Raw genomic sequence first — 24,476 nt, 5'->3', positions numbered from 1 at the left:
CAAAATCAGCTACACGCCTTTGATTAATACAAGTAAAACAGGACAAAATAGAATTAAAAAACAAACAAAAAAACGTTACTAATCACAAATTTGGTTGCATGTCATAGTTTCCCTATATGGTTTAGTGTTCAATGCCAATTATGCTGTTTAACTGACAGTGTATTGGTTTACTATCGCATTTCACTCATTAGCTAGCAGAACTAAAAAGGTGTTCCTTTTTGCAAGCGTGATCCTGAGAAATTTCCGACAGGTAAGCTAACACAAACGTTACAGTACAAACGTTAACATAAACAAGGTATCAATGTGATGCACTAACTGAACTCCCTACAACCGACCCATTCAGAGTCAACGTCACAGGGTGCTGGTGTTTTAAATGCTCGTGCACTGCAGTAGTGTTACTGTTTCCACTGTCACATTATTTAATTATGTGGCCATTCTTTACCCAGGGAAGCATTTAAATGGTAGGACTCAACAGTGTACAGATGCAAGGAACATGGAGAAAGCAGAAGAGTGATGGTGGGTCTGTCTTCTTGTAGATGCATTGTATCTACTGTAATCTTATCTGTCAGTCTTTCTTACCCCTCTTTTTTTAATCGATAATTTTAGTGGTTCTTACTAGAGATTTAGTCAACATTTGGGATCAATATATGGAACTGGGTTAGGTTTTACTTTATAGAGCAGTAATGGTAATATTTCCCTTAGTAGAAAAACAAAAGCATCTGAGGAAACTGAGGAAAGAAATGAGTTTTTACAAAGGAGCAACAAGTCTTCACATTTAGCTTGGTCTGAGTGTGCAGACGGTGTTGCTGGATCAAGCAGTTATTAGCTCAAACATATTGAAACACTACTATTAAAAACTCAAATACTGCATTTGTCTTTGTCTTTCCAGCTTCTCAGGCTGTCTTTGACTTTTAGACCCTTCATTCAGAATAAAAAAGGAACTCTTTAAAATTACTTGGTAATTTTCTAAAACCTCTAAATATTTGATATTTGCTGCTCTGGTGATTATTTACAGCACCAAAATTTGAGATGCGGGTCTGGTCACTTTTAATTTCCAACAGACGTCCACCAGATTAGCAAATGCCTTCTCGAACCTTCTCCAAACTGCCTCACCCAGTGCAAACAGTCTGGCATTCTAGTGATTCATAAATAGGTGAGAGGCATTCATTTGTGGGCAGGAAAGAGAGGTGTGTCATATTTTGATGTGGACGTTCCTTTCATGTGCTTTTCTTTGTAGCCCCTTTTTCACAAGTCATGATTTTCTTTTATGTTGCTTCCCCTTTGACCTCTTCTCACAGTTGTTTAAAAGTGGTATCAACTGTGAGGTTGATACAACTCCTCCACAACAATACCCATTTTTGTTGTTTGTTGTTTTGGTTTTTTAAATTAAGTGAGGGAAATGCCCATCTAGAATTTACTGGAATGTCACATCATTAATAACTATGCGAGTGGCAATGATAACACTGCATGGCCAGACCATGTCTAAAGATTAAAGGTTGGGAAATTATTCTCTGGACAAGTTGCTAAATCTGATCCAGTAAACTGAGGCTGACTTGCCCTGGAGACACAAGGGCAGCAGTGCAGGCATTTCAAACATCCAGTCCTATCACCAGAAACAGTCGTCTGGGCACACATTTAATACAACCAGAGCTCATACAGACATAGACTTTAATGTGGAAGTGCTGGTATCACAGTACAGCCAAAGCTCATTCAAAGGAAAACCTGTTCTGCTGGTTTAATCAAAACACATGGGTGTCAGCTGCACCTGTAGCTCTGTTTCCCAGCCAGCTATTAGTGCTCTGGTTTCTTATCCTGTGTACATTTGAAACCTTTATGTGCCCTGCTTGTGATGTTGCTTGAAGTAAAATGTATTTCAAATAGTTTGTCCCTTTCAGCAATATATTGGTCAAAGTGGCCAAATAAGACTGTTAAGAAGGCTGTAGAGAACACAGTGTAACATGCCTTAACTTGGTATACACCTTCAGGCATGCATAACATTTGAGAAGAGTCAATGAGTGTGAGACAGTCTGATCAGTCTGCGAAGTACTCAAGAGTAGTTGGGTGGAAAGTTGGAAAGTTTTAGGTCTGTGCTGACAAACTGTTTTTTGAAATGTTTGTTTTGTCTGTTCATCACTGTGTGCAACAGCTGTTTGGTTTTGCTTAAAACAAACAAAAACAAGTTTTGTTTGTTTGTTTTAATGTGTACAAACAAATTCTTTCAAATTCTTTTCATAGGTTGTTTGAAAATGGATGTAATTCCTCCCAGTTTTCTGACATTTTGTTTAACATTTCTGCCCAAGCAGAGATGGCCTGAATGCAAGCTCATCAAATTCTTCACATTGTTGGGGAAAGTCTGTGCTTCAGTGGGGAGGGGGAGGGTTTGTTTGAGACAGGATGAGGAAATTAGATTTATTTATTTATGTTTATTGAGACTTTTCAAGGCTGATTGGATAGAGGTGTTCTGAAAGTTATAGTGGAGAATGACAGGATTGGTATAAACACTGGCTTGAGGTCAGTTTAAAAAAAAAAAAAAAAAAAAAAAAAAAAAAAAAGAGGTTATGTAGGACAGATTTATAAGCTGTTATGTTAAGTGACAGAAACCAGCTGTTAATTATATGACGAAGTTGTTATTTTCACTTGGAAATTTTCAAAAAGTGTGAGCCTATGGATTTTAATCAAAGCGTTAAGCTCTTTTTGTGTTTTTAAAATCATTATTGTCGAAGTGTTTTATTTATATTTGCTATATATTTGCTATGCTATATTTATATCTGATGTACTTTTTAATGTTTGTATTTATTCTTTAAGACAATTTCAATGAAAAAGTCGAATGTATTTTGCATATACATTCTGAAAACGGTGAGAATAAAAGGACATGCTTCTTGTGTTTGTGCATCCTGTCCTCACAGTTTGACAAATATGAGGAAAATAAGTGATTACAAAACCATTTAAGGCTTGCATTCACTGGGGGATGACTTATTAGGCAAGATACTTGATAATATACCATTGAAAGTGAAAGCCACAAAGACATTTGTGGACTTGCTGAACAAACTAATAAATAATTTATCCGTATTTACATTGTGTTTTACGCAGCAGATGCTGCCTTTATTGCCAACACAAACAGTAAAACGTGCAGTGATGTGAAAGTAACAGGCTTGCGTCATTTAACGACGCTGTAGATTTTAATTGTATTTATTTTTTGGGCCATCCTTCAAAAGCTAATGAGAGATGGCCCAAAAAGTGTTTGCGAACTGAAATAGTAGTGCATATTTGAAAGGAGGAGTTCTGTGTAAAGGAGGCGTTGCTACAAACACGATACCACAAAGGTGTGAAGCTATAAATAGTCAGTAAACACAGGAGTGATGTCTAAAGCCTGACATGCTCTACTCCAGCTGTGTAAATGGGATACTCTGAAATGACTTGATGGTAAACACTGGGCAACCACTAATGTTTTTCATAAGCCCATTCTCCTCTTCACTATGTTAAGCTGAAATGAATGACCCTATGCTAATGCACAGTAATTCCTCTGAAAAGGATGTTTGTTGATGTGGGAATTTGTGGTGGCTTTAACATATGATGTAGTTCTGTTTTTGTTTTGTTTTTTTGTTTTTAACTTTATCTTTTCATTTGTGCCCATTCCTAGATTATGTAGCTAAAAAATTCTTTTATCAGAACTATTTTAAATCTTCTTTAGAAAAAGATGCTTCTTTTTTTTTTTTTTTTTTTTTTTTTTTTTTTTTAATTGCTTCTTAAAACTTTCTTTGTTCAGAGTGACACTCCAGAGTGGAGGAGCTTGGCTGATTCGGCCGCAGCGCCGTACCCAACAGATGACGAGCCATTCTCATGGCCGAGGCCGAAAACTGTGCGTTTGCATCGCACATCCCAAGGCTTCGGCTTCACCCTTCGACACTTCATTGTGTACCCGCCGGAGTCAACGCTGCACTACTTTCCGGTAGATTTCACATCTCAGAAACTTTCATGAGTTTTATTGACCTGAGTATTGTTTGCCTCTTATCACATAAGATAGCATTAAGTCAGCAAAAAGCCTAGTACTGAAAAGACTCTGACCATGAGCAGCAAAGTCACTTGAGGATTTCTGTGCTTTTACAGGAGGAAGATCATGGCCGCAGAGGTAAGCAGAAAAATTCAGCTGTTTCTTCTTATTCCTACCTTTCAGTACTGCTGAATCAGAGCAGTTCATCTGAATTGCATCCACCCTTCAGCTCTTTTTATTTTTTTATTTTTTTTCTTCTAACGTAGTGAGTAGACATAGACTTTATTTAATCCCACACTGTGGAAATTAGCTTGTTACTGCAGCACAAGGGCCAAAAGGAAGAGGTGAATTAGAGATGTATTAGAAAACAATACAAAAGTAGAAAAAAATAAATAAGAAGAACAGACTGGTAATTAAAAAAACAACAACCCCAAAATACTATATTATGTAAAGATAGTTACTATATGCAGTAAAATACACCAAGATTTTCCTTTTTTATGTGTACATAAAGTGCATTGGGTACAATGTAGTTTCTGTGAAAGGTTTGTTTAGCACCACCTCTTTCTGTCCTGCTCTGACTCTCCTCACTACACATTTTGTTCTGGCTGCTTTTCAGCCTTTTTCATGCCCTTAGAAAGAGATGGTCTCAGTTTTCAACAAGCTGTGTTTGACAGTGAGTGTTATGGTTTGGTTTCTTCGTTATAAATATTCACACCCTGTCTATGGCAGACGTATGTCAATCCATTACTGTTTTTTACCTTTTCGGTATGTGACCAGAATAACCGGAGTAGCCTGAAGTTACCAATACGTCACATGCTTTGTTTAAAGTGTGATATAGTGAAACAGAAAGTAGAGAAGAAGAGAAATTAGAAAAGTGCCTGTAATGTTTATTTGTTTGTAAGTATTTTTTTGGATTTAGGCCAGTTTTGAGGAAATGCACTGTCCTTGAGTTTTTGCCAAGTGAGACTGAAAATGTCTAGATTCAATTACTGAAACTGCAAGGAAGTATTTTCAGATCTTTCAAACAATGTTGTGTTGTCATTCTTCAATGGACACCGAGCATGTACTTGTACCTGTTGGGCTAGAATGGATTTCATTTAAATTTTGCTCCAATTATTTTGAATAAGAACGTTGGTCCATCTGCTCAACTTATTTTTGTGGGTGTCAGTAAATCTATGAGACATTTATAATCACGGCAGAGCAAAACATGTGCTGGAAAGTAGCCATGTAAATTTGCTCGCACATGTTGAAGTTATTTATTAAATGTACAAGTAATCGTTTTGTTTTCTTACAAAATGGAAAGCCCCATAAAGTCCTCGGAAGATCACGATCTAAAGTTGTTAAGTGTTAGTGTCTAGTGGCTAATATGAACAAAATCTAATATTTCTGAAGAATGTCTTTAATGGCCATCTTTAAGAGTGTTGGTCTTTTTAAAAAGGAAATTCACCTCTGGGTATTTTTTTTCCCTTCACAGTTCAACAAGTTAGGCCAAATAGAAATTTCAAGCTGTAACACTTTACTGTTTAAATCAGAGATGTCTTTCCAAGATAATTTCTTAGGTATTTATTCTAATAAAACTATTATGAACACTTTCTGATACTTTATACAGCAGATATTGAGCTTGCTTATTGTTCAGATATAAAACCTCAAGTAACATTACAGGAAAGCAAGGTGCCATTAAAGTATATTATTTCTGTTTCACCCCCCAAAATTGAAACACTTTAGAAGCCCAGCACTCTGCCCAGCGCTTTGCTGCTTTGGATCAGGTAAGCCGGAGAATATTAAAGAATCCCGGTAGTTTTATAATGCTCCTCACAGGGGCTCACAGGCAGCAAGAAAAAAGCCAACCTGAGGGCTTTTCAGTCCAGTCTGAGTCAGCAAGCAAACAAACATGCTGCCTCCCCAAAACGTGGAGGATAAAGCTGCACTGTCGTACCTCTGATGTTTTTTTGTTGTTGTTATGAATCAGTTTTTGACGTGTATTTCTTTATTCAGAATAAAAATACACCAAAGCAGTATTCTATAGGTTTATTTACAGTGCAACTCAGTTTTATTATTGTGCAAATGGTCCCATCAGTTTTGTGTATTTTTGCAAAAAAATCTGTCGGGACAACAGTAGGAGGCAAATTAATGTGGGAAGAATTGGATGAAGTAGAATTACTTACAGAAAGAGCTTCATTGCATAGATGACCTTCACATGAAAAGGTGATGGAAACACTAATAATATAAAACGAATCATAAAGAGTTTTCTCAAAAGTTTTTAAGTCATTTAAGGAACTTGACCTTAATGGATATGGATGAAAACAGCAAATTACAGCAACAGACTTATGTTTAAGGGTGGCTGTCTTATTGCTGCTAGCCTTTACCACATCCAGGTTAAATGTTAAAGTTAATAGAAACTCATACAAGGATGTTAAAAAACAAACAAGAGAATTGGTATATGTGAACTATCCGAAAAAGAAAATGACCTTTAGGACGATCCCCAACGTCTCTAAACAGTTTAATAAACATAGTTTTGTGCCTCAAAATCGGGTTTCGGGTTATTTGGTAATTAGACCTCAGTGAGTCTTAAAAACACTGCATCCACCCTAATTTGCTGTTGACATAACTGATCATTCAGATGAAGGCTGGTTGTTATTCTGAAGACGGAAATGTGAATTTACTTAAAACCAACAAGCCCCCCCCCCCTCCACCCCCAAAAAAGAATCCGAGTTATGGATGTGCTGTGGTTATGGTGTGCCACATCACCATCCATTCACAAATTGTACAAGAGTCCGCTTCTTCCCAAGACAAAGATGCTCTGTCATGGCTCGGGTCACGTTTGGGTTCACCAGTGATCTGATAATTGCTGCCTTTTACCTCATTCACAGCTCTGTCTTTTTTAAAACTGCTTATGGGGGACAGGCATTAATATTTTTGTTTTTAACCATGAAGCTAATTTATGGTGGGTTATTCAGTTTTTGCCTAGAAATTATTTTGCACTATATTTTAATAGTCTTCATTAACATAACGGTGAAACCTGCATAGATAAATATGAGTCAGCTGTGGGCACAAACTTCTCTTGAGTTTTCCTGGAGCAATCCAAACCTGTTCCTTTTTTTTTTCCATTTTCTTGGAAAGGTTTTTAAAGGAACACTCAAACTTTTGTGGCATGTGCATTTGTTTTTGTGTATCTGTGCCGAACATTGAGAAATGAATTTAATCTTTATCTGCACATCCACGTTTGGATAAAGCAAACAAACACGTATTTCTCAAAATACTGGTTATGCACAGGAAATGGTTTGGCGCCAACGGGATTAGTGAGGTGCTAAGCTTATGTGTGAGCTATTATACCTTGGTGACATTAATACTGCCATTTGTTTTAGTCTGTCTCTTATTCAGTGCAACTCCCAACATGCATCTAGATGTTCTTAGTGGCATTTTTAGATGGCTTCATTGAAGAAATTAGGACTTGCAACTTCTCAGAATACCACCAGATGGAGCATCTCTTTTTGGTGTAGCAGTATGGGAGTCTTGTACTATATTACATAATGTCCCCAGGATGTGATTCTGCATGAGTAATTACGGGTGTGTGGAAAGGAGGGGGAGAAAAAAAATAAATAAATTTTGAGTTTGGTCTGGTGTAAAAATAATTAGCTTTATCGGCCTGTCAGTGGCATGATCATTAGGTGTCTTACAAGATCATGTCTGAATTTCTAAACAACAACAAATGTGGAGTATTTTAATACTATCACGCCCGCTCTCATGCTGGCTTTTCTGTCTGCTCTAGTTTGGGATGACTCACTAGCAGAATGTTAACGATTGGGCCACTCTTTGGCTGTGCCCAGAGCTTTTGCTCAGTTTATAAGGAAAGAGTGGGAGTTGAGGCAGCTGAACACACTGTCACTCTACCTCGTCTTAGTTTTAGTATCCCCCCCCCCCTTTTTTTTTTTCCTCTTTTCTATGGCTCTGCAGCTGCTAGGAGACAGGAGCTGCATGACCAAACGGGTTTCTTTCTCTTTTATCACTGTCCCTAAAATCACAAAGCTCCACTTCCCTGTTTAATTTTTTTTCTCCCTCTCTCAATCAGTTAATGACCATGTCTATTGAAAACTGAGAAAGAATTGGACAGACCACAGCTTACTATCCAGGCATAATGTTGGTTTGCATCCTTCCAAAGCTTGTGACAAACCTCTCTGTTCTCATATGTGACAATTTATAAAGCAATTTTACGTCTTGGGGTCAGCTTGGGTTTTTTTTGTTTTTGTTTTTTTGTTTTTCCAAATTTTTAGATTTAGTTGTGAAAAAAGGGCAAAGGTTAAAAAATGAATCTACATCATAGGTCTGCTTGTACATGGGTAAGAAATTGTTGTCATTTGTACTAAACATTTAGGATTTTCTTCTCTGAAGGTTTTATAAATCTTTTCTTTGTCAGGATTTTCTCTGTTATGAAGTTGGAAACCTCATTAAGAGTAAATTTTCAGAACTACCCTGTAATACATTTGATATGTTTTCATGTGTTTGTATTGCATATGGTTTATAAATAAGTGTACTCTGTTCTCTACTATCAGCAGGAAGGCAGCGAAATAGACTGGAACCAATGGACACTATTTTTGTGAAGCAGGTCAAGGAAGGTGGCCCTGCTCATGGCGCTGGGCTTTGCACAGGTCTGTCAAATGTCAGCCAGTCATCATTATTTACCAAAAACTACCAAAAAGAGGTTGTTCATGGGGGTGTAATTTCTTGGAAGTCACAGCATTACAACAGAAGAGGCATATTACAGTAACACAGTCTGCAACTTCCTCTATGATATTGTCCTACTGAAAGCATAGGGGCAAAAATGCAAGGAGTGCAGTTTTAAGTTGTCTTGACATTCCTTTCACTGTTATGCACAACATAAGCCAGGCCTGCTGCTTTCTGCCAGGTACCCTAATGATTTTAAGGATTTTAGTCAATACGGAACCCTTCAACCACACTTATTGAAAACTTTCATTATGTTTCTATGTTACTTTTTTCCTTACTAAGAAGTCATAGTCATGTGCTCAAGTCTTTACTTTCTGTCATGAGCACATGTTTCCCTCACACAAAGAGCTTGAAGTTTTCCTAGGATTCTGTCACTGATGTCACTCAAGCCTTTTCGTTTTGATTTGGTTTTCTATCAGGTGATCGAATAGTGAAGGTGAATGGAGCAAGCATCATTGGGAAAGCTTATTGCGAGGTTATATCTTTGATCCAAGACAGGTAAGACTGAGTATGAATTTGTGTGCTTCATGCTTGTTGATTTACTTGCCTTGTTTAAAACTTCTTTTGCTCCCCTGCAGTGGTGACTTCCTTGAACTTTGTGTAATGCCAAAAGATGAGGATGTACTGCAACTGGTAAGTTTTCCTTTGCAATCCTGTTTTGAAAATTAGCTTTAAAAAGTTGTTGTTGTTTTTTTTTTTGAAAGAGTGCTCTCTTTTCTCTAGCCTTGTAATAACTTCTGTTCTGTGACAGAGCTGCTCTAGTTTAAGGTGTTCATGTCGGGACAGCAGTTATGAGATGTAGGCAAGCTAGCTTATCCCATCAGAGTTTTCTATTTAGGCCTCCTAATCAGGCCAGTGCACCCTTTCTGTCCTCCAGAAGTGCTGCTTACAGAACCGCTGAAATGGCCCAAAAGGAGCGGTAAAGGAAGCTTTATTAAAAAATACATTTAACTTGTTGACACACAGGCCAATCTAAATAGCGCATATATTTTGAGTTTATTTCATCTATACATCTGGGTTTATACAAAGTACCATGCACATTAAAAATAAACCAAGGAATGAAAGACATCAACTGTTTTTTAAAAGAAGTTTTATTCTCACCATTTGTGGATAAATGTTCTCTGCAGCTCAGCTGTTTACTTCTAGGTAGAAGTTAGATAATGAATTTATTGTTTGTAATACAACTAAAAGTTGAGTAAGTGGTTTACAAGAAGTGGCAGGGATGCTTCAAATCCACGACAGTAACCTGTGCATGTTGTTACTGTTACTTCTCAGAAAATGCAATGTTAAAAAGGACTGATTTTAGCTGAAAGCTAAATGGGAACGGAGTTCAAATATTATGGAAAGAAATATGAAACCATTAAAATTAGGTTGCTGATAGTTTGGTTCAATTTTGGATCCAGTTCCTAAAATAATAGTAGTAGTAATAATAACTTTAAAAAAATAAATAAAAAAAATGCATGCATCAGGTGTAGATTTATTTATTTATTTTTTTTAAAAGATCTCTATAGAAAGTATTCTGGCGGTGTTAGAATAGTTTGCATTTATAGGTAGCACATGCAATGCATTTTTGCTGGTTAAAAGGGCCGACATCACATTTGAATTATATCAGCTGTAGTTAATCAGTGCTTATCCTGTTACCAGTGTCAATGAAGCGGCACTGGTAACAGGAAGCTAATGCCCTCCCTCCAAGCTGCATGTGAGCTAAAAACCAGCTTTAGTTGTGGCAGCACTTTGTGATTAAGAGTCAGGAAAATGAGAAGGTTTAAACACAAGAGAGTCCCAGTTAAAATGTAAACAAATACAGTATTTTGAAGTTTATATTTTGGAATCAGTTGCTGTATGATTTGGTAATGTTATTGCTGTTATTTTAGTTTGTGAGACTGATTAACATTAATTAGCAATCAATCCAGCTTTTTCTTTTTTTTGTTTTTGTTTTTTTTGGTTGTCTCTTTTTACGGTTTTTGATTGGAGGAAAAATTGATTAGTAATGATCTAGGTATTACAAAAATGGTGGTAGTTCCAGCTTTTCACCCAAAAACGGGTGAACCCTGTGTGCTAATCGCACAGCTCAATATTTAGGGTTCATATATTGCCTTTGTCTTTGTTCTTTGTGAGTATTGCATGTCCCCAAAACAATTTAACGTGCAGAGATAAGTCCTCATACCTATGAACACTTGAGATCTCATCATTAATCTTTCATGCATGCTGCAGGCAGCTCTTTGAAGCTACTGTGCATTTTACACAGTCAGACAAAAGTGAAAGTGTACTCATCTGTTTCATATCTATAGCAAATTACTGTAAGTGCTTTGTCAAATAGCTAAAGAATACTCTCCCTAGGGGTTGTTGTTATCTGACATCCTGTTCATTAGTTAGATAATAAACGAGCTGGGCTCTCTGTGTTACCTAGAAAAACTCCTTAGGGGTCATTTATGGCTAGATTAAATTCTCATAATAAACTTGATGGTTAATTCAATGAATCATTTATTTTGGCATCCACCTTTGCAATATCAAAATCCTGTTTAGCAAATGGTCATCTCTCTGCAGGCTTCACATTTCTCCCACAACAGGCAAGTTATGTAAAACGTTACACTGTATGTATAGCATTTTAATGAGTCGACTAGAATTAACATTGTAAATATCAGAGAGAAATAAATTATTGGTCACATTCCCTTGACTACTCCCACAGTTCTTTTCTAGTAACCAATTGACTGTCACTCCACCCCTTCTCCCTGATAGGTTCTCTTTCCCTCCTGCCTCCATTTTTCCCATCTGTAATCATTCACACAGTTCAGCCTCAAACACGTGTGTTGTTAAATCCATGGTTGCAGTGTTGCAAATGGCAAACATGCGCACACGCACGCGCGCGCAAAAATATGTTGATGTAGGCACGAATAGGAACTGTCCATAAGAACAAGAGGATTGTTGGAGGTGCTGGCAGCAAGACGTTACACTTTAGGAGGCAGCACACTCAGTGCTTGGAGACAGGCAGCAGTTGCTTAGCAAAGAGATGGATTGAACATTGTAGGAGCAGAAAAGGGAAGAGGACGGCACACCGTGAGAGCGGAGAAAATACAGCAGAGTGGGAAATAAAAGGAACAGGATGAATGATGAGCTGAAACCAGAAGATAAAATCAGCTGACTTCCCTGTGTTTTGAACAGGTTGATGCTAAGGGAGAGGGAGAGAGGAGGATGGAGTGGGAGGGGAGCTGTACCATCACAGCTGAATGTATAATCAGCAGCTGCTGCTTCTGTCATGTGAGCAGTACCAAAGGGAAGGAGAGGGAGACATAGACTGGAGGCACCTTGTTCAGTTAGCGTAATATTCTGGCTGAATATGGATAAAACCGTGAAGACATGAGAGCAGCATGAGAGGCAAGCTTCTGCTCTTGTCACCTCACCCAGGACAGACTGGCATAGGCAGGTCGTAACGTGGCAACCCCCTGCTTCATCTTTCCTTCTTCATCCCTCTCTACTGCCACTGCAGCTCTAGTATATTTTTAGCATGTCAAGCCCAGCTATGGCTGATTCATGTTTTCTCCCCGATGAATCTGTTTTGTTTCTCCCAACATGTGCATTTTCTTCTGCTGGCATCTTTTTCTCTTCCACCCTCTCTCCCATGATTTCTTAACGCTCTCGTTTTCTCACGCTGTGATGGCAGCCTATTTCTCTGGAGACTACTAATCTGGTAAGGAAACAGAACACTGGGTAGCCTCTTGATGTTGACGTGTTGTGCTTGCTGTATCATTTTGCATATGTCATGCGTGTGTGTCATTGTTACTGCTGGATGTTGACTTCAGGTTTTACATGATTGCTTTTCAGTTGGCTCGCATGAGTGTTTAATACTCAGCTCCGTGCTCATGATTGAAATGTGTAGACTGTAGAAATGGGCGATGCACTGTGCCTGCAGTACCTGTTAGATTGAACACTTCAGTAGGCATCCAGCTGGCATCTCAGCAAGGCCTCGCCCCTTCTTCATTCTCCATGTCAGATGTCATTAGTTTGATAAAGGCCATTGACCTCTGAACTGTAAAGGGAAGAACTGAGTCAGTCAGTGATTTCTGTGAAACACACAGCTTTATGAAAGGTTGTAAGGCTGTTGGGATCAAAGTCCTCATACCTTTACAGGTCTCATGCTTTGCTGTATGTACAGTATGCTGAGTATACCAGATAAACAGCACATAGTTTAATGTGCTAGAAGAAGTTTTATGTTTAGGTTTGTATTTATTAGAAATGACTTTATTAGCATGTGTATGGAGCATGGTTTTCCGAACGTTGGATAATAACCAGGGGGATAAATATAGCAGTTTCTCTGTGAGCGATAGGAACCGGTTGTCAGTCTGAGGCTGTAATCTGTCAGTCTGAGGTGGGTAAATGGAAACATTGGTTATCTTTCCACATTTATGTCCATTTATGACAGTTTTTATGTTATCGATTTTGTTCCCATAAACCAGTCGGTTAGCTTATTAATATACTGGTGTTACAGAAAGTGTCACTGTTGGGGCTAAATAAGTTCAGTAGGCTTGTGCACCATTTGCCAATTATCTTTTGGTGTTAGCGTTTGTGGTAAATGTTTGTTTCTTGGATGGGCGAGACATTTTTCCTTATACTAAAAAGGACAGCTGTTGTGTAACCACAAGCTTGGAGAACACAGGCTGTAATGTTGTAGAAGCACCAGTACACCACACTGTACCATTTAAAAAAATAAAATAAAATAATGTGTTGGAAACATTGTTTCTTTTAGTTAAAAATTTTCTTCTTTGGTTTATATACTGTACTAGCCTACGTTATTACCATGAGAATTCTAAATAAGGAGCAGATGAAGAGCATTGACACAGCTGAACTGCCTGAAACGCCTCCGCGTTCACTCACACTGCAACATGCACTGCCCACACACATACATGCAGTAACATTTGTAATATCACGCTTGACTTCTCTGTAAGTAGCTAGTATCGAACTGACGTGTGTTATGCACACTTTGCAATTGCTACTTGTTCTCATCTGTTATAAACATTTCTCTGTTGCTGTGTTTCTAGGCCTACTCCCAGGATGCCTACCTCCGTGGCCACAGTAGCTACAGCGGAAATGCCTGTCACATTCCTGATCCACCTTCATTATGCTACCCCAGAGTAGACTGTAAGCCTACGGGCATGGCCCAGCCGACAGACTCGGTGGGGCAGGTCTGCCGAGCGCCAACAGCACCTCCAGACCATGGGTACCGTAAGGAGATTACTGTGCCCCCAACACCACCTCTGGCATCGTATCCTAAGAGCCAAACAGCAGTGTGCATGCGCAATGACAGTGTGAGGACAGTGGTAGTTCCTCATAATACAGCCCATATGGGGCGCATGGTTCCAGCACACAGGATGGAATTTATGGAACCTGCCTTTGTTAGGGGGAGGCCTGGGTCACTGGCCCAGTATCCTCAACCTCGAAAGGCAGATGTCTATCCCGGTGGTCCTGGAATGGTTCCATATGGAGCTCAGGTGTCAAACTACCCAGGAAACCACCAGAGCATTGATTGGCGCACTTACCAGACATACAGGGAGTACATTGACAACAAAGGGATCCATTCTCATGGTAGTCGGACTATCCAGGAGAGGCTGGACAGTTTACGAGCTGCTGGTCAGGCCAGCTTTGGCCCTACTCATCACGTTATGCGGGGAGACTGGGGTCCTAAGGTGATACGGCGAAGGAGTACTTCCCATGACCGGTCATACCAAGGACCTCCACCCCACCTTCAAGTTGCCCCTCGCAGTGCCTCACAGGATCGCATGAGCAGTGCAGAGAGGATTAGTAATGCAAGGAACTGGCCCCCTCGAAGCGTGTCCCAAGATGGCCTAGTTCACAAATCCCGGGCCCGATCCACAGACTATGTGGACCCTGCAGAGCTGGCCCGGCCCAGTGACAGGAGAGGGGGATATGGAAGGGCAGACCAAGGTACGAGGCTCAGTAGGCAAGCCATTCCCAGGCAGGCCATGGTCTACAGGCCTTCTGTGGGATACAGTGGCGGTATGAGGGGGCCCCCAGTCCCTTCTCTGTATACTAAAGGACACGATTCTCTTCAAACTCGCTCTTCACCCATGCTCTCTGACAGACCCTTACATTTTGCAAAGAGTTCAAGTGTTGAATATTCTTTCGCTGACCAAAGAGTTTCAGGCAAAGTTAGCCCTGCAGGCCAAGCTCTCCAGCAACTTCAAAGCAGGGTGCAGGTTGAAACCATGCAACCTGTTGAGGTAGGCAGAGATGCAGCATTGGTAGGACTCAGATCTTCTTCATGCTCTGCTCCCAAAGAGATGCCCCAGAGGCCTAGCATCCTCAAGCCACCTCACTCAGATTCCCAGAGTCAAGTAAATGGGCAAAGCCCCTCTGAGAGTATCGTGGTTCTAAGGGAGAAGCCTCTATCTGGAAAGAACCCCAGCCCCCTCCGGCAACCCTCCTACATCCTGGCTGTCAATGACGATGGAGGTGACTCCACGGCCGATGTGGTGGCGTGTTGGCTTCCTAACGATGCACGTCGAGAGATCCAAATGCGCCGCCTTGGGGAACGGTGTAACACCTCCTGCTCCAGCAACCTGGACGAGTCTCTGGACTCCATTCCATTCATCGGTAAGAGAATCCGTAGTAAGCCTTGCTGCTGTGCTGCTGCTCGTTGTCATGGCAACAACCGCAGACCGTAGTAACATTGTTCGGACCAGTAGTACCAATACTGTAGATGGTTGAATAGCATTAGCACTATAGGCACTAATAAAAATCAGTTCACAAGTGGTGGATGGATGGAAAGCTGACTCCGATGCTTGCAGGTTAACTGACACCTATGGTTTCACTGTTAATCTGATTCAGTGTGTGTAAATATAGCGGTGGGGAGATGCAGTCTGTGTTTACAGATAAACTAATCTCCCTGGGAAGATGATATTAATCAGTTTTTGCGGCTTTTAGTGTGTGTTTGTGGGATGTTTGATTTAACCAGGGCAGAGTGAAGGATGGTTTAAGCCTTTTAGATTATATTGAATTTCTCTGAGACATTGTTTTCTTGGATGTTCTCCCTTCAAAACAGATACATTACACTTAAATAGTCACAAAATTGATTTTGTGATGATTAAATTGTTGTTATCTCTAAAGTAACTATCTTACTATGAACATGTTAAGTGTATGTCAAGTTTCTTGCAGTGTTTTGCTTTTGCCTATGTGTGTCTGCCATTTTAAAAAGGGCATTTAAGTCTGATGAGAATTAAAACGGTCAAAATGTAATTGTTTGCATTAATATAATAATCATAAATAAAGGGAACAGTCACTCTGTTTAATGTTGTGGAATAATGTGGATATTGCTATTATTACATTTCTAGAGACAATACTGATGAAATGCAGATGGATGACCTTTTGATTTTTAAGAGGACCCGTCCCAATTTTTTTGAGGGACGGGTATTACAATTTTTTTTCTCTTTGTTTCTTTTCTGCATTCTGGGTCTTTTTGTGTGTCCTCCATCTGTCTCTCTTTATGTATGTATTATGTATTATGATCTGTCTGTCCATCTGTCTGCCACTTCGTGTGTCTCTCTAAAAATCACAGAAAATGGTAGAAAGGGGATCGGTGAGAGGGGATAAGCTGTTATTTGCAGTTAGATTTTGCGTCATTTGTTTTGGGCTTTACTGTTGTTTGTGCTTGTTGAGTTTTGTTCTTCAGCGAAATGGTCAATACCCAATAACAAAGACTTATAAGGGATTTGTTTTCAGACTGAAACAGGGGGATAAATTCACTTTACTTAAATAATATAGTTTCTTATTTTGACTAGACAGTATTAGCTGGTACTTTCTATTCTGTTTTGTTACCTCTTGTATCAGTCTGCTAAAAATGTGAATTTTATTGAATAACTATCAGATTTGTTCCATCTATTTAAAAAGATGACTTTTTAAATAGACTGAATTTATCATGGAAACAGTAAATTTCCATCATGGAGGTCCTGCAGATTATTTTGGGTTTCTGGGAAAATTGCTTAGGATTAGCTAGAACCACCCTCTTCTTGTCTGTCAGGAGTATGAGCTGTTGCATGCAGAGTGCTGTTTATTAGAAGTGTTACTTCCTCTTATATTGAGCTTATCAGATGTTTGAAAAGGATGGAAGACTTTAAATTTAGTGATGGAAACAACTTTAGCAAAGTAGCTGAAGAAATCTTTTCAAGGGGATGGTGACATCCTTTTTCCGTTGCCCCGTTTCAAAGTTGGGCTCAGGCTTTAACTAGAACAGTTGCTTTTAAATTTAGCTCCAAAAGCCCCATGGCTGCCGAGAGCAGCTTTGTACTCTGAGCAGTTTCAGACTTGATGTGCCAAGAGTGGGTGGTACTTGAGAATTAAAAACTTCCTTCTCTTTCTTGCTGCTAAAAAGGAAAAGGCATTAGATGACGATGTGTTGCTGCACATTAGCTATTGGATTCACAAAAAGAGTGATTTCCCCCCCCCCCCCCCCCCCCTTTCTAAATCCCACAGATCATAGTTATTGGGATACAGATCAGTGAGTCATAGCGCAGCAGTCGTACATTCTTGCAGACAGATACTGAAGTTGGAAACGCATCATATTATAGAATATATATGATGTTTATCTGCATCTGTGTGTTCACACTAAATGCTTTGTGTTCATAGATGAGCCAGTCAGCCCCAGCGTTGACCGGGAAGCTGCTCCTATTCCACCCTCTGCTGTTATATCTGTTGCGCCATCCACAGCTCCCTCTGGTCAAGGCTCACCATGTCCTCCCATTCGACGCCAGCTGTCACATGACCAAGGTAAAAGCCACAAATAATCAAAATCCTCCCCCCCCCCTCCCCCCCCCAAAGAAAAACAAACAAACAAAAATAATAATGTAAATACTGTCGTCTTTTTTTTTTTTTTTTTTTTTTTTTTTTTTTAAATCCTATTGGTCATGTATCTGAGGGCCTATTGTAGCTCTTACTAACAGTGATTTGGAGTCTAAATAAGTTGCATACATACTTCACCGTTACTGTGTAGAGTCCTTGCGAAGTGCTTTGCTGGAGTCTGACTCAACAAGCAAAACTGAGCGGTCCAAGTCCTATGATGAGGGTCTGGATATCTATCAGGAGGAAAGCAGGGCGTGAGTGCATCTTGAACAAAATCACTGCTCTTAGTTTTATTTATTTATATATACACACACACACACACACACACACACACACACACACACACACACACACACACACACACACACACACACATATATATATATATATATATATATATATATATATATATATATATATATATATATATATACACATATATATATATATGTGTGTATATATATATATATATATATATATATATATATATATATATATATATATATATATATATATATATATATATATATATATATATATATATATATATGTGTGTATATATATATATATATGTATATACATACATATATATGTATATACATACATATATATGTATATACATACATATATATGTATATACATACATATATATGTATATACATACATATGTATATGTATATATATATATGGAACAGTCTTTTTTTTTTCTCTCTCTTTTTTTTTTTTTTTTCCTTTGTTTATTTTGTGTCTTTTGTGCCACTTCTTTAGGAGATCTTCCAGTAAGCATTTGCCCAGCTTCAGGGGGCTGAGAAAGGTGAGGAAATTTAGGATCAGTTGCATCATTTTATACTGTGTCAAGGTATTGAATAGCGTTTTTTGTGTGCTTTTTTTTTTTTTTTTTTTTTTTTTTTAACCCACTTTTGAGTCGTGTAGTTGGTTATTTTAACCAATATTTTTGAAAAAAAAAAAAAAAAACTAGATTGGATTTCTGAGATTTGATTTCTGAGAGATATATCAAGTATATACATATAAATAAATAAATATAAAAAAAATCTCTCACAATCATAAATGGAAATGAGTTTGGAAGTTACAGGATGGTCAGATGATACCAGTCTTTGTTTCTTTTAATTTGGGAACTTAGAATATTCTTTACAATGTGGTTTCCTTAGAAGTCTATATATTTATATCATATATTGTCCTGGAAACTGACATCCCCAGTCTAAATCCACTCTGAGATCTTGGCTGCATGTCATTCTACCCTCAGACTCTTCCCACAGTTCATGTCACCGTCTTCTTTCAGCTAATAATCCCAGGAAAAAAATTGTCATATATTCACACTTGCAGGCTCTGGATGGGCATAAATCATCTGGGGATTCTGGCTCTCGAAGGGACTCCTCTTCAGTGATCTTCTCTGATTCTTCCAGAGAAGGGTTGCTTAACTTTAGGCAGTTCAGTACAGATAAAAATAAGGTATTTCTTTACATTCATGTCTTCATCTAACACTGTAACTATCACTAACTTTATGGTTTCTAAGCATTTCGCTCTCTATCTCCTTTCTTTTCTTATAGCGTGTTGGTGGGGGAATGAGATCATGGAAGCAAATGTATGCTGTTTTACAAGGTCACACCCTGACCCTGTACAAAGACAGGAAAGATGCATTGTCTCGCTCTTCAGGGCAATCCGAGGAGGAACCACTGCGAATTAGCATCGAGGCCTGTCTGATTGACATCTCCTATAGCGATACAAGACGCAAGAATGTGCTCCGACTAACCACCTCAGACTGCGAGTACTTGTTTCAGGCAGAAGGGAGAGATGACATGCTGTCTTGGATCAAAGACATTCAGAAAAACAGTAACCCAGATGAAGAGGTAGGGGTGTGTGTGTGTGTGTGTGTGTGTGTGTGGTAAGACCAAATGTTGTGTGCTTAAATGCAGAGCCAAGTGATGGTTATGACCACATGATGAGTTGATCTCTCACAGCCTGTCTGCCAGCTTAAGTGGTTTGATTATATTTCCCCCAAACTTCCTAAAGTGCACCAACTCCTGGCTGGCCTCATGCTTTTCTGTCCTATAATTAAAAAATTGTTATCAAGTCAGAACATAATACTGTAGTAGTACTTTTTTTTTTTTTTTTTTTTTTTTTTTTTTAGAACACTAGCATGTGCTAGTTTAGACTACAGCACGCTGTAGTTTTGAAAATAACAACCGGCACACCCATCAGGTTAACAACAAAGAGACCCAGAGTTTGTCTTTGAATAAAATACAATGAACATGTCAGTGAGATGGAGAGGATTACAGCAGTTATTTACAAAATGGTTAACAAAAGCAAAAATAAGGTGTCACTTGAAACCTGTTCTACCTGGGCAGAACAAAAAAAAACCCCACGGATGGCACTTGGTTAGGGTGTGAGGGGAAATTTCCATTTCAGACTGAGAGGAAGTCAGTAAGGTTCCTTTCTGATCTGTACAATAAATAAATACATGATCATATATATTTATTTACAAAAATATTGCAAAACCTCGATAATTAAATTGTATTATATTACAAAACAATATATTTTTATTTTAAAGTCTTCTGTTTATGTCTGTTCTCGCTACAGAACGCAGCTGTGAGTCGGGACCTGATCAGCCGAAGGATCAAAGAATACAACATGAGGTATGAGGGACTACATTGACCCCTGAGGGGGATCCAAAATACTGGACTACCAGTATTAAGTGTATGGCCTCCTAATTGTAATACTTATTTAGACTGTGTATTTTTTAAATATTTTGCTGTTGAACAGTGCACCCAGCAGCAGGTCTGAACCTTCACCCAAGCCTGCCCGACATTCGCTGAGCATCAAAACGCCATTCCTTGGAGGCAAAACAGATGGTAAGAACCATAGCCCCCATTTGCCCAAAACTGGAGAGGAGCAGAGGGCAATGAAGAGTAAAGCTGCCAGTTTTTAATGTTAAGGTGTGTCATTAAGTGTCGTTAGAGTGCATGTAACCTCAATTTGTATACGTTTGACCTGTCAGATGAGTCCAGTCCACCACGGGACAGAGGTACTTGGAAAATTGCCATTCCAGGGATCATAAGGAAGCCATTTGAGAAAAAGACTCCAGCTGGCATCACTTTTGGTGTCCGACTTGATGATTGTCCATCTGCACAAAGTAACGAGGTGGGTCTGCTGTGTTTCTACAGGTTTTTTTGTTTTGTTTTTTTAAAGATGGGCTCATTATCATTCAGATGAAGATGAAATGTGTTTCTTCCAGACAAATAAAATGCATCTTTACATCCACTTTGAATCACTCATTCACTGGAGCTAACAGTGTGTGGTGTCATTGATCGATATGGTTCATGCTGTTGATTTTTTTTTCTTCTTATGTAATTTGTGCAGAATGTTCCTCTCATTGTGGAGGTGTGCTGCAAGGTTGTGGAGGAGCGAGGCCTGGAGTACACAGGAATCTACAGGGTCCCTGGGAACAACGCTGCCATCTCCAGCATGCAGGAGGAGCTCAACAGCAAAGGCATGAATGACATCGACATCCAGGAAGACGTGAGTGACTGACAGTCAGGTTGCACAGTACAGCGCACCACTTCCCTGACAACATCTTTGAACTGTGATTGATTCGTACTGCAAGAACTGCATTAACCTGAAGCTGCCTTGATCTACTCTGCAGAAATGGCGGGACCTTAACGTCATCAGTAGTTTATTGAAGTCCTTTTTCAGAAAACTTCCAGAACCTCTGTTTACAAATGGTAAGACTAAAGTCATAAAGAATACATTGCAAAATCTCTGGGATAATGTCGTTTTTCCTGTGCGGTTATTCTTTTTGCAATTGTAAGTTGAGGTTTTCTGGATCTGTTCACAGAAAAGTATGCAGATTTTATAGAAGCCAGCAGAATAGAAGACTCAGTGGAGAGATTAAAGGAGCTCAAGAGGCTGGTGAGTGAAAGATCAAATATGAGGAACCTATTTGAACAGTTATTACCATAAAGCATTCTCCTCATCCTGAGCACTGGCCCCCTGTTTGGTCATTTCCTCCAGATCTGTGAGTTGCCAATTCATCACTATGAAACTCTGAAATTCCTTTGTGCTCACCTCAAAAGAGTTTCTGACAACTGTGAAAAGAACAAGGTATGAGCATCAACAGGATCTCTGTGTTAATGCCGTTAGTTAACACCATGCAGTGCGTTCAATCCTGTGCTAATCCAGTGTCTCTGAGGATTATGTCATTAAATGTGACTTTTACCTTGTATCTATTTAGATGGAGCCTCGTAATCTAGCTATCGTGTTTGGCCCTACCCTGGTCAGAACCTCTGAGGACAACATGACTAACATGGTTAACCACATGCCAGACCAGTGCAAGATAGTCGAGAACCTTATTCAGCAGTTTGACTGGTTCTTCGCTGATGATGGTGACGAGGACCCTGTTGTATGTAGCATTTCTTTTTCCTTATTTTATTCGATGGAAATTAAATGAAGGGTCTATCAGTTCTGTGGATCAGTTTAGTTGTTGATTTTGAAGACATGCAGCTACAGTGTTTATGGATTACCTTTAAAATGTAAAAATAGAATTGAACAACTTGCACATGTCATAAACCCAGATTTTATTTTACAATAGAAGATAGAAACCCTATTTTTTGCATTGTGTTAAGTTACTTTTTACTCTTTTTCCTTCCGTATGTTGCTCCAGACCACAGCGGAGCAAGAAAGTACAGTGCAGTCTCAGCCTGTGCCCAATATCGACCACCTGCTCTCCAACATTGGGCGGACTGCACCCTCTCCTGGCGAAGTCTCAGGTAACTTAGCAGCAGTGTTTTTCACACTTCAGCATCAGCACAGCAAATTTCTGCCATAGCAGCATTAATATTTTTCCTTAAGATTATAGTAGATTAAAAGAGTTGTGTGGTAAAGACCTATTTAAGATTAAATGCTGGTAGAGTGTCAATTGCAAATGCTAAAAGTACGAGCACCATCCCTTGTTTTTCAGTTCATATGCTTTAAGCGAATACTAAACAGCCAAGTTTTATTTGTTTCTGTTAAAGCAAGTTTTGTTTAGTTTTTTTCAGTAACTTTTCAGTGGATGCAATGTTGCGCTTCAGCCACTGGAAAATTGTTGAAAAATGCCTTGCAATCATTTAGTTTATTTTTTGGGATAAAAGTCTGTTTTGTTTGGATGTTGATGTTTATTTGCCCAAAATTAAACTGTCCTCAAGTTTTGTTTTTGTTCGTTTCTTTGCTTTACTCTTCTTTTTTCTTTTCTTTTCTTGCTCAAGTCATTTTTTTCTCCCTGTGCTTTACCTGTGTTGAGACGACGACTCCTTTTCTTTCAGTTCTTTTCTTCCCCTCCTCCTCGTCTCTCACATAATCCCGGCATGTTCTTTCCCAAAGAAAATCTAACAAACAAAACGAAACAATGGAAGTTTTAACCCTTCTGACCTGTGCCCTTCTGTGTGTAGTGTGTTGTTTTTCTCCCTTATCCCTGTCCAGCACTCACACATTACCCAATCTTGACACAGGCCAAGTGGGCGGCGTCTATCACTCGATGATGTCACTGATGGACTCTGTTTTGTCAGTGATGGACAGCTGGGACTGTAGGAAGAAGGACGAGTGTTGTGCCCAGTGTAGCTGCCTAGTCTGCAGAAACCCACAGCTCTTTTAAATTTGGGCGAAAGGAGGAAAAAAGATAAAAAAGAAAGAAAGAGAAGTCGATGTTTGTCATTTTTCCTGTGGTGTGCACGTCTCATATTTAAACCAATACCCTAAAATGAGGGCATACAGAGCGATGCTGCTGTTCTCTCTCTGAAAGCCCTTCTGCTGTCTCTTGTTGTTTCTTAAGCTGATCGCAAGGACAAGTAGCATGGTACGGTCAACCTCAGGTTCTCTCCCGGTCATGTGGCATAATCTGTCATGATGTCTGAGGGTGGGGGTCGTGGTGTTGGGACTGAGCTGGATGTTCCCCAGCACACATGCGTTTACACACAAACAAAAAACACACACAGCCACCTCCCAGGTGGAGTAGTAGTTAGGAACTTACTGAAGCAGAGGCACTCAGGCTTTCAGCTAGCACTGGATGGAGTTCCCGTTAGGAAGATGTAGTGTTTTTTTGTTTTTGTCTTTTATTTGTTGTCTGTGATGTCATTCTTTCAAAATCTTCAGTATTTTAAAATGTCACATCGTCAACTACAGACCAACATTTTCTCATATCTTGTAACATAATGTCACAGCCGCATGTCTCTCTCCCAACCATGCTCTGCACACACACAGACACACCCACAAATACACACCAAAATTTTAACCTAACTTAAAACAGCATTATCATAGTGGTAGTCCCATTACAACATGGGAACTTTTAGGAGTCGTAGGAATCGATTATTTAGTCATATGATAAAGGTTTTTATTGGACTCTGTGCAGTCATATGAAAAACTAAGTACAGCCCATAATTCAGTAGCTTTTAGAACCACCTATAACAGCAATAACTTGGAATAAAAAAAGATTTCTCAGACTTCATCAGTCTCTGACATAACCGTGGAGGAATTTTGGATCACTCCTTTGTGCAGCATAGCGTTATTCAGTTTGTGTGTTTATTTATGTACAGCTCTCTTAAGGACCTGATTTGCTGCTGGATCATTGTCCAGTAGTTTTAGCTCGTCTTTAGCTATCAAGACAAAAGGCCTCACATTTGAGTTTAGAATACTTTGATATTCAGAGGAGTTCATTGTCTGCTCTATGACTGCAAGGTGCACAGTCTGTAAAACAAGCCGAGATCATCATCCCTCAACCACTGTGCATGACAGTTGGTTTACAGTGTTTGCGCTGATATACTGCCTATTGGTTTTCACCAAATGCATTGTGTCCAAACATCTCCACTTTGGGCCTGTCTGTCTAAATAACATTGTTTCAGAAATCTTGTGGTTTGTTCATATG

The 24,476-nt window shown here is 39.2% G+C and overlaps 1 protein-coding gene across 3 annotated transcripts in view; it reads left to right on the top strand.

The window, feature by feature from the left end:
• arhgap21b (Rho GTPase activating protein 21b) overlaps positions 1 to 24,476 on the top strand; it is a 37,376-nt gene that overhangs the window by 8,088 nt on the left and 4,812 nt on the right. Inside the window, exons 3-23 of one of the 3 annotated variants that reach the window (XM_076877223.1) lie at positions 3,767 to 3,949; positions 4,108 to 4,129; positions 8,545 to 8,637; positions 9,133 to 9,211; positions 9,292 to 9,346; positions 12,375 to 12,401; positions 13,750 to 15,322; positions 17,351 to 17,491; positions 17,715 to 17,817; positions 18,332 to 18,377; positions 18,908 to 19,033; positions 19,132 to 19,431; positions 20,162 to 20,217; positions 20,345 to 20,433; positions 20,580 to 20,722; positions 20,942 to 21,100; positions 21,225 to 21,303; positions 21,417 to 21,490; positions 21,593 to 21,682; positions 21,813 to 21,980; positions 22,242 to 22,347. In XM_076877223.1, the coding sequence (XP_076733338.1) occupies positions 3,767 to 3,949; positions 4,108 to 4,129; positions 8,545 to 8,637; positions 9,133 to 9,211; positions 9,292 to 9,346; positions 12,375 to 12,401; positions 13,750 to 15,322; positions 17,351 to 17,491; positions 17,715 to 17,817; positions 18,332 to 18,377; positions 18,908 to 19,033; positions 19,132 to 19,431; positions 20,162 to 20,217; positions 20,345 to 20,433; positions 20,580 to 20,722; positions 20,942 to 21,100; positions 21,225 to 21,303; positions 21,417 to 21,490; positions 21,593 to 21,682; positions 21,813 to 21,980; positions 22,242 to 22,347 (3,712 nt within the window). Of the gene's footprint in view, positions 1 to 3,766; positions 3,950 to 4,107; positions 4,130 to 8,541; positions 8,638 to 9,132; positions 9,212 to 9,291; positions 9,347 to 12,374; positions 12,402 to 13,749; positions 15,323 to 17,350; positions 17,492 to 17,714; positions 17,818 to 18,331; positions 18,378 to 18,907; positions 19,034 to 19,131; positions 19,432 to 20,161; positions 20,218 to 20,344; positions 20,434 to 20,579; positions 20,723 to 20,941; positions 21,101 to 21,224; positions 21,304 to 21,416; positions 21,491 to 21,592; positions 21,683 to 21,812; positions 21,981 to 22,241; positions 22,348 to 24,476 lie in introns of all 3 variants that reach the window. The other 2 variants (XM_076877222.1, XM_024805949.2) reach the window with 2 other exon arrangements.

The sequence above is a fragment of the Maylandia zebra genome, linkage group LG18 (genome assembly GCF_041146795.1).
Source record: "Maylandia zebra isolate NMK-2024a linkage group LG18, Mzebra_GT3a, whole genome shotgun sequence".
NCBI lineage: Eukaryota > Metazoa > Chordata > Actinopteri > Cichliformes > Cichlidae > Maylandia > Maylandia zebra.
Note: the sequence above shows the minus strand (reverse complement) of the source record. Positions and strands in the feature narration are given on the sequence as shown.